Genomic DNA, 12,265 nt, shown 5'->3' on the forward strand with positions numbered 1-12,265 from the left:
ATCCTAAACATGCTCCCTCAGGCCCCCACGTGCAATGCCTGCCAGAGAGCAGTACTTACCCAAAGTATGCGTGAAGTTTCTTTCATTCCTATTGCTAATGATTCTCTTAATTCATATGCAGGACTCAGAACTTAAACTTCCCATTTTAGGCAACTTTATAACTGAGCTTAAATTAGAATGTCATCTGATAAGGCACAGTTCCCACATCTACTGTCTTATGACAACTGAATAAATGTAATGAGCAGCGATAGTTCTAGTAGATTTGTAGGGTACAACAAATGTCCTTGAGTAAGCAGGGCATGTTGCATGCAGTCTTCTGAAGGCAGAAGGGAAAGGAGAGAAGAAATAAACTGTTACTGGCTTTCAAGAATTTAGACTCTTATTTCAAACTTAATTTAATTCTTATGGAGAAAGAGTTCCTTTAGGAGCAGCCAAAGTTTAATCAGTAACACAACAGCGATTTAGCTCAATTCTCAATATCTTAGTCATACGGAGAAGCTGCTGCAACTGATTAGAAACCCCATGTCATTGAAATATTGCATGGAAGCATGAAAATTCCAGTGTGGAAAGGCAACAGTCACTTCATCATTCTGGATCCCATGTTAACGCATCACCAACTCTTGTAGTCAAAGCCTTTTTTACAGAAATTTAATAGTTGGGGAACTAATAACCACCCACAACCCTTTAATTCTGAGTGATTAATCTAAACACATATTAACAGATCTGGGGCATTGCTACTGAGAACTGAAAGTGAATCATCCGTTGGGGTTAAAAAAAAAAAAAAAAAAAGTCACACTCTGGGGGAATGTCTATGGATTAACTGCTTTTGTGTGTGTTTCCCAACACTTTGTCAATAGCATCCCCTCTGTAATAAATTACTTCACTAGTTCCTTTCACACTGTTTATCAGCAAATCATCCAGCAGTTTGAAATATACACTCAAATAAGATTTTCCAGGTTACAAGAATTATTATTCACTATAGGTAATTTTATTCTTTATGTTCTCTACATACTTGAACTTTTACTCAGTAAAATCATAACAGAATGTATAAGTATTTAAAAAACAAATCAAAGCCACAAACCGCTGGTCCCCAAAGAATAAAAGCAAGCAATCAGTTCAATAAACACACTTGATTTATTTTGTATAAAAAGGGTTAAGTTTACAACTAAACTTTTATAAAAAGTTTAGCATGATTAAGTACATCATTACACTTTTTGCAGAAATTTACATTTCTGCCACTATACAAGAAAACTCTAATTAAAGAGTTCACAAGGTTTCACTCATATATATATATTTATATATAAATATATACACAGCATTCAGTCCTAGGTTTGTGTCAAAAAAGGTAATTTCTGACCGTAGACTTTCCTAAAAAACTGAACACTGGATCCTTCTGGTACTCACGCTCCACCTTTGGAAAAAAAAGGCAAAGTCTGCTTAAAAGGGGCAACTCCTCGTGAGATTTTGTTTCGCTCCCCACGTTGGGAATAGTATATAAAGGAAGCCTTCCAACTAGGGAAAGGGTATTTAAGAGTCTCTTCATAAATAACTAGGTTCAGTCCAAGTTGAAGAATGGGGTGGGGATAAAGATCAATCTTGATTTTTCTTCTTTATTAATTTTAAAAGGTCCTTTTACAGTTAGATGTGGATTCCCCCTCCAGATACAGCTGAAAAATAAATTCAGCACCTCAAAAAAAAAAAAAATCCTGTAGACATCTTCTTGTGCAAAAAAAAAAAAAAAAATCTCATCAGTGGAACACCTGCAAAAGATTGAAAAGAGGCGTATTTAGGAGAATGCTAACAGGGCAGAGATCCGGACAGACTGGCGCCAGAGAGGAAGCCACAGTTTGAACATTTAACCAAACACTCAAAGATTGGGCAAACCCTGGCGTCCAGATGCAACACATACACGCTCACACACTCACTCTCAAGAGCTCAAATTGAACATTAAAATAACATACACTCAAGGGAAAGGACAGAAAGAGGATTCTCAGTCCAATCTCTATTTAGATCTCTGTAAATGCACTGCTCAGAGGCGCCAGTCTGCCTCTTACAGCAATTATTTGATAAAAAGCAGTCATTTATTTAACTGATAGTGTAGACAATCCCACATGACAAAATTTAAGAAATTGTGCCAAGATTCCCAACTTAATCAGTCACTCTGGCCTGGGAAGTTAAGACTTCGGGAACAGATAACCAGAGAATTGGCATTAAGCGGTGAGTAGTATCAGAGCACTCAGTCCGGGCTGCTTAATTATTCTTAGAGACCAAAATATACTTTGGACTATCAGGCTCGATTATTAGTCTAAATTTTATGGTTGGATTGCTGGTTATAAAAGGCATCTCCTAATCAGCTTTTAGGATAGACTTCTTTCAGACAGCAACAGCCTCATAAACAGAATTTTTCCATTCTAAATGGAAGCACTTTCATCTGAAGGTTAAAAATAAGATTCCCTTTACTCACCGTTTGATTTAGCCACAAAGTGCTTTGCTGTCATTTGACATTAGTTCTGAGGGGAATTCAGATGCCTGCAAGCAGAAAATACAACAAAACAGAGCAGCGTTAAATGCCTTAGCAGTCGAAAAAGCAGAAAAAGTACTCTGGGTCGTGAAGTTCTTCGCTCATGACATGTTTTGAGAGAAACTCACAACGATGGCTAGCAGAGGTAGTGGCAGTTTTGTTGGAGTTTCCGTACGTTTTAATGTAGTGCTGTTTCTTCAGTAACCATTGCTCGGGGTGGCCGCGTTCTGCGCTCAAGACAGTTCGAACACTGACTTAAAATACCGTATCTAGGTCAATGGACAGAGAGGGGGTAGCTGCAGGGAGGCCACTTACCTGTAACGACAGGATGCTGATGTCTGTGTTTAAGGTGGTCAGAGGAGTTCTGGAAGAAGGATTTTGTCCGGGTCTCTGGTGATGCAGACTGACAATACTGGGATGTGAATCTAAGGCGATCTGCAGGTCCAGAATGTAGTCGATAACGTGCTGCAGGATTTCCATCTTGCTCACTTTCTTGTTCTGAGGGATGCTGGGCACTAGCTCTTTCAGTTTGGAGTAGCAGTCATTCATGTTGTACAGCAGACTCATAGGATCATCCACGGGGGTTTTGCTCCGGGATATGCCTAGGTTGTGCTCCGAGAGGCTGTTTTTCCTGACAGATCTCACAGGACTGAAAGCTTTCATGCTGAAGGACGGACGGAGAGAGCGGTTCCAGCGCACAGAAACACTGTGGGAGCTCGCTCTCCGCCCGCTCGCCTGCCTGCCTGCCTGCCTGCCTTCCCTCTGCCTCGCAGCTGCCGGAGCGCAGAATGAAGCGCTCGCCTGCCCGTGCCGGCTTTTATACCGCAGGCGCAGGAGCTGCCAAATCCAGCCTGTGCTCGCTGCCATTGGAGGCGACCGGCATGTCCATCAGGCCCCGAGACGCTCTCACTGGTACAAATGGGAGCGGAGCGGCTGCTCGGGCCTTCCGCGTTGAGAGCCAATGTGGGGAGGGAGGTGTGGCTGCGCCCGGCACAGCTGAGGGTAGTAAATACTGTACAGTAGATGCCGAGCCCGGCCTCGCAGCGAGCGTTTTGCAAAGGCGCTTAGGGGGGGATGAAACGGGCATTTTCACATTGCGGTTGCGGAGCTCGGAGTTCGGTCACAAAATCCCTCAGCCCTCTCCCTCTGTGCTTCTCCCGCTGGTATAAAAGACATCCCCCCCGACTATTCTCCTCTCTGTTTTGCAGAGTTAAAGTAGGAATAAAAAAATGCTGCAAGGGTAAAGGCTGAGAAAGAGAGGCTGGGGTGAGTGTGCGCAGATTATTAAGGGCAGACGCTGAAGGAGAGAGGAATGCGTTGCTGTAAGCAGTCTGTGTGGACAACGTGATACAGCTAGGTGAGAGTTACTGCCACAACAAGGTGTCGGCGAAGGCTGAGACGTCCTGAAAGTCCCTTTGAATTAGAGTACCAAGCAACTCTTCAGAGTGCCTGTTTGAAAATACGGCTGCGTACATCAATGGGCAGGCTCAGTAGCAGAGCGCTGTAGGCTCCAGATGTAGGCAGATCTAAGTGTGAAACGTAAAGACAAATAAACATATACAATCAACGGGAACTTTCTTCTCTGACGACAGGACACTGCTACAAGGCTGGCAGCTCACAGAGCCCTGACAGACTAAGAAGTCACTGTTTGCTTGCCGTTTCCTGAGGACAGGGCTATTTTAAATGATGCTATTAATTGGAGATCATTAGGCAAATGTGCATATTGAAAGTACATTTGCATGTATTACCCTTGAAAGGCTGTTCATCTGCATCCTATCAGTGCGTGTGACATGTTACCGTAATTAATTATGCATAGATTGTTTCTGGTGACAAATGTGAACACTTACTGCACGCTGTACTTTTTGCGGCTTTTGGTTGCAGCCAATGAAACATCTTCCAGAAACATTCCAGAGGAAAAAGTTGGGGGTTTTGTTTAACTGGAGAAATGATTTAGATTTTTTTTCAAGCTTAGGTCAATTGCATTTCTCTGTATTTTGCTCATACCAACTGCTCTGCAACATGCCAATGTCCTCCCCCCCCCCATCTTTTCACATGACTTAAACTTAGAAAAGCGTACATTTCCATACACGATTAATATGCATGGTATTCTACTCAACACACAGCAATTCTGTAATAACCTCCTGAATGCTTAAAGTGCCTTGTTCTTTATTTCAAACAACAGCGTAGACATGACATCTATAAAATCAGTTAAGATTGTACTGCCTATCGTGACTATTAAAAGCAGACAAATACTGGATTTATCTGTGCTGTTGTTGCATAGCTACACTAAACGAATTGGGGCTGTGGGGGAGGAACGTTACGGACCCTCGGAGAAAAAGCTCTATGGAGATCGGTGGATGTTTTTCTCCAATTAATGTTGCATTCCTTAGCTGGTGTTTTGCTGTTCTCTAACAGGACATTTTGGTGGCCGTAACACAAGCTTATTTGCCCCAGGGCTTTTATCGGAGGGTGGACGGTAGGCGGTGCTGAGGCTGACAGGAACACAATTCAGTCATTTTGAGATGTGAAGGGTGAAAGTGAATCTCTACGTTCAATCTGATAGGAAGACAAACACGTTGTTCAAGTGCAGTTAAAGAGCGTAAATAATAATAAAAACCACCCTGTCAATTAGCAACTTGATTAAAATAACCCGCTTTACAGCAGCTTTAATTCTTTTGTACTTTACCTCACTAAAATCTCCATTTAAATCATATCTGCCACTCGCTTTGCTGCCACAGGTTTTAGCCCTTCAGCGTGTTTGTATTTCTGTCTCATGAATGCACCAGTGGAAGAAATTTTATTTTGACACTATTTTTGGCATAATAATAGCCAATGTAAACAAGTATGTTCATGCTTCTTCCATCATTATTTGTCATTCTTGGACAGTGAAACAATGTTACAGTAACGTCCTTCTAGTCTTTGCAAAGGACGTGTTTGCAACTGGTTTCATTTTTCCATGCTAAGGGCTTAACACACTTTTTAGAATAGTGAGGAGTTATATGCAGAGCGGCTAACGTGATCATTTTCTCGGCTGTCAGATGATTGTAACGCGCTCCTTCTGCGTGGAAAGTACAATTTGTGCATGTGTAAACTCCAGGTCTCCTAAAGGCAGATTTTTCTTTTTTCCGTAAAATTTCATTCCCTTCCTTGCGTTCTTTTAACCTTGAAAGGTTTTGCAGTGGGTTGCTCGCTCTGAAAACGACTCTCTTTGCTCTCTAACGCACGTAATGCAAACTGTTCTAGCAGCCCTGCGTTTTGTAAGTGGTGCGGCCCCTGACAAGGAGCTATGCGAGGAGGCTGATGTTTTCTGGAGGGAGTCGCAGAAGCCACCGCACCACGGCTTTGCGCTGCTCTTCAGGGGCAGCTCCAAGCGCGGCCCCAGCGGGCACCGGCACGGCCCTCCGGCGCCAGTCCCCCCAGGACGGACGTCCGCCTCTAGTTTTCAGCCTGGACTTTTATAGCCAATTCCCAACCCCGAAAGGCTGCTGCAAACATCTGGTAGGAAACCATCGCCGCTGGCAGCGCACAAAGCGCCGTTTCTCCTCCTCGCCCTCCCTCCCCCCCCCCCCCCAGCGCCGCGCCGCCGCCAAGCGGCACCAACGCGGGGCGCGGGGGCCCCGCTCCGCCCCGCCCCGCCCCGCCCGGGGGGCAGCGGCCGCCCCCGCCGTGGGGGGCCCCGGCGCCAGGCCGCGGCGGCGGCGGCGGCGGCGGCGGCGGCGGCGCCCCCCCTGCCCTGCCCTGCCCTGCCCTGCCCTGCCCTCCCCTCCGCGGCGCGGCGCTCCGCTCCGCGCCCCGCCCCGCCGCCCCGCGCCCGGGCCGGGCCGGGCCGGACTGCGCGGCGCCAGCCCCGTGACATCAGCCCCTCGCCGCCGCTCCCCCCGCCCGCGCCGCCCGGGCCCGGCGGCGCCGCTCAGGCGGCTGCCATGGCGACCGGGGCTGAGCCCGGGGCGGCGGGAGGCGGCGCGGCCGGGCCCCGCTTCCCCCTCCCGGGCGCACCTGCAGCGGGGGCAGCGGCCGGACACCACCTCCCCCCTCCCCCCTCCCCCCCCGGCCGTGCGAGCTGGGCTCCGCGCCGCCGCCCCGCCGCGCCGTTCCGCAAAAAGAGGGAAAAAATAAAAAGCGCGCCCAGATGGACGCGCCGCTCGGCTCCGGCCCGGGCTTCCCCGCCGCGCCCGGCCCTCGGCGCCGCCCGCGCCCGCGCAGCGCTGCGGGAAGGGCCGCGGCCGCCCCGGGAGCCCCGGCCCGGCCCTCCGCGGGTGGCGGAGGGGGAATGCCCCCCTCCGGCTGCCTCGTTTTCCCTTTGAGAGAAAACGTGCGTTTCTGCAAAAGGGGAAGAAAATACACTTGGGGAAAAAAAAAAAACCTTTTTTTTTTTTTTGCACGGTAGGATTTTCTAGGGAGAGCATCTGGATTGCATAATACTCCAGGTTGTGGCTTTGTGCGCTTGACACGAATCCTGGGAAAATGGGGTTCTCAACCCCAGCACGCCCGAGTCGATTATCCTTCTCCCTCTGAAGGGCCTGCAAGTTCTTGCGTGCATCGTATCCTATGCTTTTAATGAAATTTATTTATCTAAAACATCTAGTAATAATGTCAATGGGTTTAATTGCCATGTATTTAAGCCATCAAACTAGAGTAAAAAAATCTGTTAAAATTGGCCCATTTCCAAACCATTGACACCGTCCAACCTAGGCAAACAGTGTCCAAATATGTTTTAATACAAGAGTTTTTAATACACCAGGTGAAGTATCTTGCTAAACCTGGCTGCTTTTAACTGACCGGCGTCTCTTGCTTGTCTCACGTTTCAAACTCATTCAAAGAAAGAAGTTTTAGAAAGTTCCCCCCCCCCCTTTTTTCCTTTTGAGCGGGAGGGAGAGAGTATGCATGCAAAATATTTAGTTACAACTTCTGCGAAACGCACCGATCTGTAACAGCATTTTCTACTTTCACAAAGGATTTTCCTGTTACTTTTGTTCCGGTCACAAAATTAAAAAAAAAAAAAAAGGCGAAAGAAAAAAAACTTGGGGGAGAGATAAGGTCTGGAAAACAATCTGGAATTGCCAGGCTGTTGGTGGGAGCTCTGCGGGGCTGGCGTCAGGAAGTCTGCGCCGCCTTCTATTACTGTTGATCCAGCTTTGTGCAGCTGCACTCAGTACAATTAGCTTGTAGAAACAATCCTGCTGTAGGCAGCCTCTTCCCTTCAAAGTGCTTTTCTATACTGATCCCCTCACATCATGATGCTGGAAATCAAGTCACAAGCCGACCACTGTTTGGCCAACATCATCTGTGGGAATTCATTAACCTCCATCCCAGAGATGCAACAAGAGATTGTTTGTCCAGAACTAAACTTACAGCTTAATATGATGTAGCCCATACAGGAAAAAACCTGTGTCCCCATTTTTTTTGTCCATAACAAGAAACACATTGTGCAGCTTTTTTTTTTTTTTTTTTTCTTTAGGGGGTGGGGAATGTAGCTGAAACCAGGCATGAGCCGGCTCCTGCTAAAACTTTGCCATCAAACTGTTTTTTGGTTCATCAGGCTGCAGTTTCCATAGAAGCAACTTATCCCCGCGATCATCTTGTTGGGTGCACTTTGCAAGCTCATTTCCCGTCTGAGTTTGCTCTGCTGCTCTCAGATGCTGCAGCTGACACATTTCCTCCCTGTGCACTTTGCACCCACCTCATCCTTGCCCAGATGCTCAGGGCTGATTGTGCCTAAAAGGGGGTTTCATTGCACTCTGCAGCTGCCTGGGGTGGGGGGGGGGGGGAAGGGATTTTTCTCTCTCTCTCCTTTTTTTTAAATTTTATTTCTACTTTTTCCTGCTTCAGTCTCAGCTCTATGCTGTTCTAGCAGCAGGCCCTCCTGGTTCCTTCTCTGCCTGCCGCTGCAGTACCAGCTTGCAGGGACGCGAGCTGCAGCCATGAGCCCTCTGCCACGCGCCCGTCGCGTGCTGCCATGTGTGAACACTGCTGGTGGCTCGCGCAGCCCCGGCCTGGGTGGAGCAATGCTGCCCTGCCACCCGTGGGGTGCAGCTGCATGCCACCAGCTGAGAAGCCGGGCCCTGGTGAGCCTGGCCAGCGTGGGCATCCCGGGAGCGGGAGGTGACATCTCCCCACTCCCAGCCATTTTTGGCAACAGCCTGTGCTGCTGGGAGCACGGGCCCGGCTTCCCAGCGCCCCTGCTTTTGCCCCTGATGGGGCTCTTTGCATCTTTCTGGCAGCGTCTCTTGTAATGGGGTGGGTTTTGCTGCCTTTCTTTACTTGAGGTATCCATGAGGATCCTTCCACCCACCCCACTTTGAACACCCCTGTTCTGCCCCAAAGATGGCTGCCCCCTTGAACCTTGTTTCCACATGCCCCTTCTGCCCTGTGGATGTTCTCCTTCCCCTCAAGCCTCCTCCCGTGGATCTTGGCCCTGTGCTCGTATGCCACTTAGGCTTCCTGCTGCTGTCCCAAGCTGTGCTTCCCCACATCTTGCCCCTTCTGCAAATGAGCTTGCTTGTGACCCTTGATAAACCCTACCTGCCTTAATTCTGCTGTGCTCTGCTATAGAGATAAGCCCCCCAGACTTTACTTCCTTGCACCCGTATTCTTCCTCAAGGGAGCCACGAACACTCCTCTGACTCCCAGTTCCAAACTCCATGCCTCTCTCGGCCTTATTTCCAAAGGTCCTAGATCTACTAACTGTACGATCTCCTTTCCTCCTCCCATGGCTATACTCCTGAGGAACTTGGCTTTTTTACAATATCATTCCCTTCATCTCCACTCCTAAACGTCCCTCCTCTGCTGCTGTTATATTCCCCTGAGTTGCGTGGTGTTGGAGGCTTGGGAAGTACTCTGGGGAAACGTATCTGCGTTCTCATTTCTTCTTAGACCTATGCTTTTGGCCAGTGTTGGAGTATAGGACGGACAGCCCTTTGGTCCGATTTAGGTTTGACATGCTTATGGTCGTATATTCATTCCCACTCCCAACTCTGTGCTCTTCTCCAGGGTTATCTTCTACCCAAACCCCTTTTTCCAGCGGTACCTGCCAAGAGGGATGCTGTCTGCGTGAATTACATTGTTTTGCAGGGATCTTTATGTCAAATCCAAGTTCAGATACTGGTTCCTAACGTTTTCTTCAATTGTTCAGGGTTTCTCGTTCCTATAAGTAGGATCAGTGCCCCAAAGGCGTTACTGTATAAGCTGCCACCTGCAAAGGGCCATTGCTTAGTTGCTTCTACAGGAAGAATAGTGCTGTGAAATCATTCTGAAAGCAGCGTCGCTTTGGCAGAGTAAACATTAATGGTGTAAGGTGTAGTGAACCCAAGTATTACCTCTTAACAGGTTTACACAGAAGTAAACATACTTCTTTCTTTTTTGTATCTTTAACTGTGGTAACTGAGATGATTCCTACTAATGTTAATGCCTATGTTTTAGTTAAGTTACAGAGCATGCCTTCTAGAAGTGTCTATAGTGAACCGATTAGGCAGCTCCATAACTTAATGTGGTTGTGCTCAAACCTGGGATCAGACAAGCTCCTTTCTTAGCATGTGGCTTATGTAGCAGAACCAAACCTGATTTTCACCTACTGTAGCTTTTCTAGTGATACCGTTAAACTAGCATAGCTCTAAAATGTTGCAAGTTTTGCACCCCCTCAACAATTCTCAGGAAGGAACCAAGGAATAAAAAAAACTGGCTTGTTCTTTCCTGTGTTACTTATCAGTCTCTCTGGCCTAGCTCCACTCAGCCTCCCAGCTCAGGCTACCTTTGATTTTTAGGTACAGGCCTGCACAAATAAGATGACAAAATGGTTAGTTTCATTTCACTGGGAAGGGGAGAGATGGGAGATTGGATTGGTGGGAGAGGACTTTGAAAATCTGTTCCAGGTAGTGTTTTTTCCTTTCAAATTGTAAACTTATGATAATTTTAAGGATAGATATATTTGCATAATATGCGCTGTGCATTTGTTGTTGTTCGGTAGTAATAATATTTCATGAAGGCAGAGGAGAAATGAAGTCTGTAGTGCAACTGTGACCTAGCTGCTACAGTCTTGCCCTGCTGTTTCCTTCAGTTAGAATACCTCCGTTACATGGCGGAAAGCCTTCTGGTATTAAGTAGGCAGTGCTAATTTACTGATTTACGGAAGCTATTGTTATGTTAGGAGAGGACCCACAGCATTCTGAGTGCTCTTTAACCAAGGTACAGAGCAAAATTTTCTACAGTCTGGAAAGGCTAATTCCACTCAGATTGCAGACACTGGAAGTGCAACTTAGCAAAATGTGTGCACCAAATCCCAAATGCACGTGCATCTTCAAAAGTCCTGCTGAACCATGTGAGTTCTAGTGAAGTTTCTTAGCCTTTTAAAATTCTGCTTCTCCGTAGGCCCAGAATCAGCTCTGTCTAGGTTAAGCTGACTTTCCTAGGGGCTCTCTCCCGCATGAACCCAACTGGGAGTCACAAAATAGGTACGTGTCTAAATCTCCTGAGGGGCCTGGTCCGGGACGTGTGCTCAGATCATGCTTAAATGCACACTGACAGCATGGAGCTTAGCACAAAGCACGGCAGCTGTAGCTGCTGAAAGGTTTAGCGGGAGAAAAGGAAAGTGCTTTTCTTTTATAAAACGCTTTTCTCTTGAGAGCACTCGCCCTGGAAGAGAGATACTCAGGTTCAACGTTCTCCTCATCAGAGCCGGCATAAACACCCTTGTGCTAGCACAGCACTTCTAACAACCAGAGTAAAGATAAGGCTAAGGTGGAGGATACCAGCCCATCCTGTTGAAGCTTGCCACTGTAAAGAAAAGGATGCAAATTTCAAAGGGCCAGAAGGCGTATAAACAAAAGGGAGCCTGACAACAGTAGCTCAGGGGTAGAGGCATCTCCTGGATGGCAAAATTCCCAAATCTGGAGCCTGGTCTGGTAGACTCACCCATTCTTCAGGGTGAGGTTCACCTCACCTTATCTTAGCTAGTTAGAGAGCTAAGATGAGTTGGTGTCTTGTCTCTCTGTATAGTCGGTGGAAAGAGAGAACAAAAGACACCTGCAGAGAATGATTCATTCTGTGCCTCGTAGACACCTCTCTTTCAGAATGGAACAAATCTCCTCTCTTGGGGCTTGTCTCTCTCCCCATCAATTTTCAGCAGAACCTAGACAGCCAATTTAGACTAGAAGCCTGACTTACAGATGCTAAGTGAGGTGAATTCCACTGTAGATGCCCGATTTTTCTCATTCATCATACCTAATTTTAGCCTTTAAAAATTGGGTATGTAATTAAAGCTAGTCATTTCAGTTCTCTATATGATGGTAATTCCTTCCGCTGGAAGGCTGGAGATGGATGGCTGGGATGAATTGCCCTTGGAGATGGGTAACTTCCTCTGAGCCTATGGAGCCTCTAGGGCATGTGTGCCCGTAATTTGCAGCTGTGAATCCTGGTACTGGGTATCTGAAAGTTGAGTGTGGAAGTATTAAATGTCATTGTGCAAGCTTCTTTTGTGGATGGTCTAAGTGGCTAGAAGGCCTTCATACTGTTTTTAAGAGAGGAGCCAGTTTTCTATGCATAAAAATATGTGAAGATATAAAGAGGCTACAACTGGGAGAGCTGAAAGGCTACTTACTTAAATCAATGGAAGTTAAGTACTTTGGAAAATATCACTAGGCATATGTTGCATTTTTAGGCACTTATATACCCGGAAAAATCTGGCTCTAGCTTTTAAAACAGCAGCTTCGGTGCCTTTAAAAATGTTATCCTTAATCCTAGTCCTGAAGA

The 12,265-nt window shown here is 46.9% G+C and overlaps 1 protein-coding gene across 1 annotated transcript; it reads right to left on the reverse strand.

Moving 5' to 3' along the window:
• Positions 1 to 1,115: 1,115 nt before the first annotated feature.
• Positions 1,116 to 3,321, reverse strand: ID2 (inhibitor of DNA binding 2). The gene is made up of 3 exons (XM_009682688.2): positions 2,837 to 3,321; positions 2,465 to 2,529; positions 1,116 to 1,760 (listed from the first exon to the last, which is right to left on the reverse strand). The coding sequence occupies exons 1-2, from the start codon at positions 3,182 to 3,184 to the stop codon at positions 2,473 to 2,475; spliced, it is 405 nt and encodes a 134-aa protein (XP_009680983.1). The 5' UTR covers positions 3,185 to 3,321; the 3' UTR covers positions 1,116 to 1,760; positions 2,465 to 2,472.
• Positions 3,322 to 12,265: the final 8,944 nt, after the last annotated feature.

The sequence above is a fragment of the Struthio camelus genome, chromosome 3 (assembly GCF_040807025.1).
Source record: "Struthio camelus isolate bStrCam1 chromosome 3, bStrCam1.hap1, whole genome shotgun sequence".
Lineage (NCBI taxonomy): Eukaryota > Metazoa > Chordata > Aves > Struthioniformes > Struthionidae > Struthio > Struthio camelus.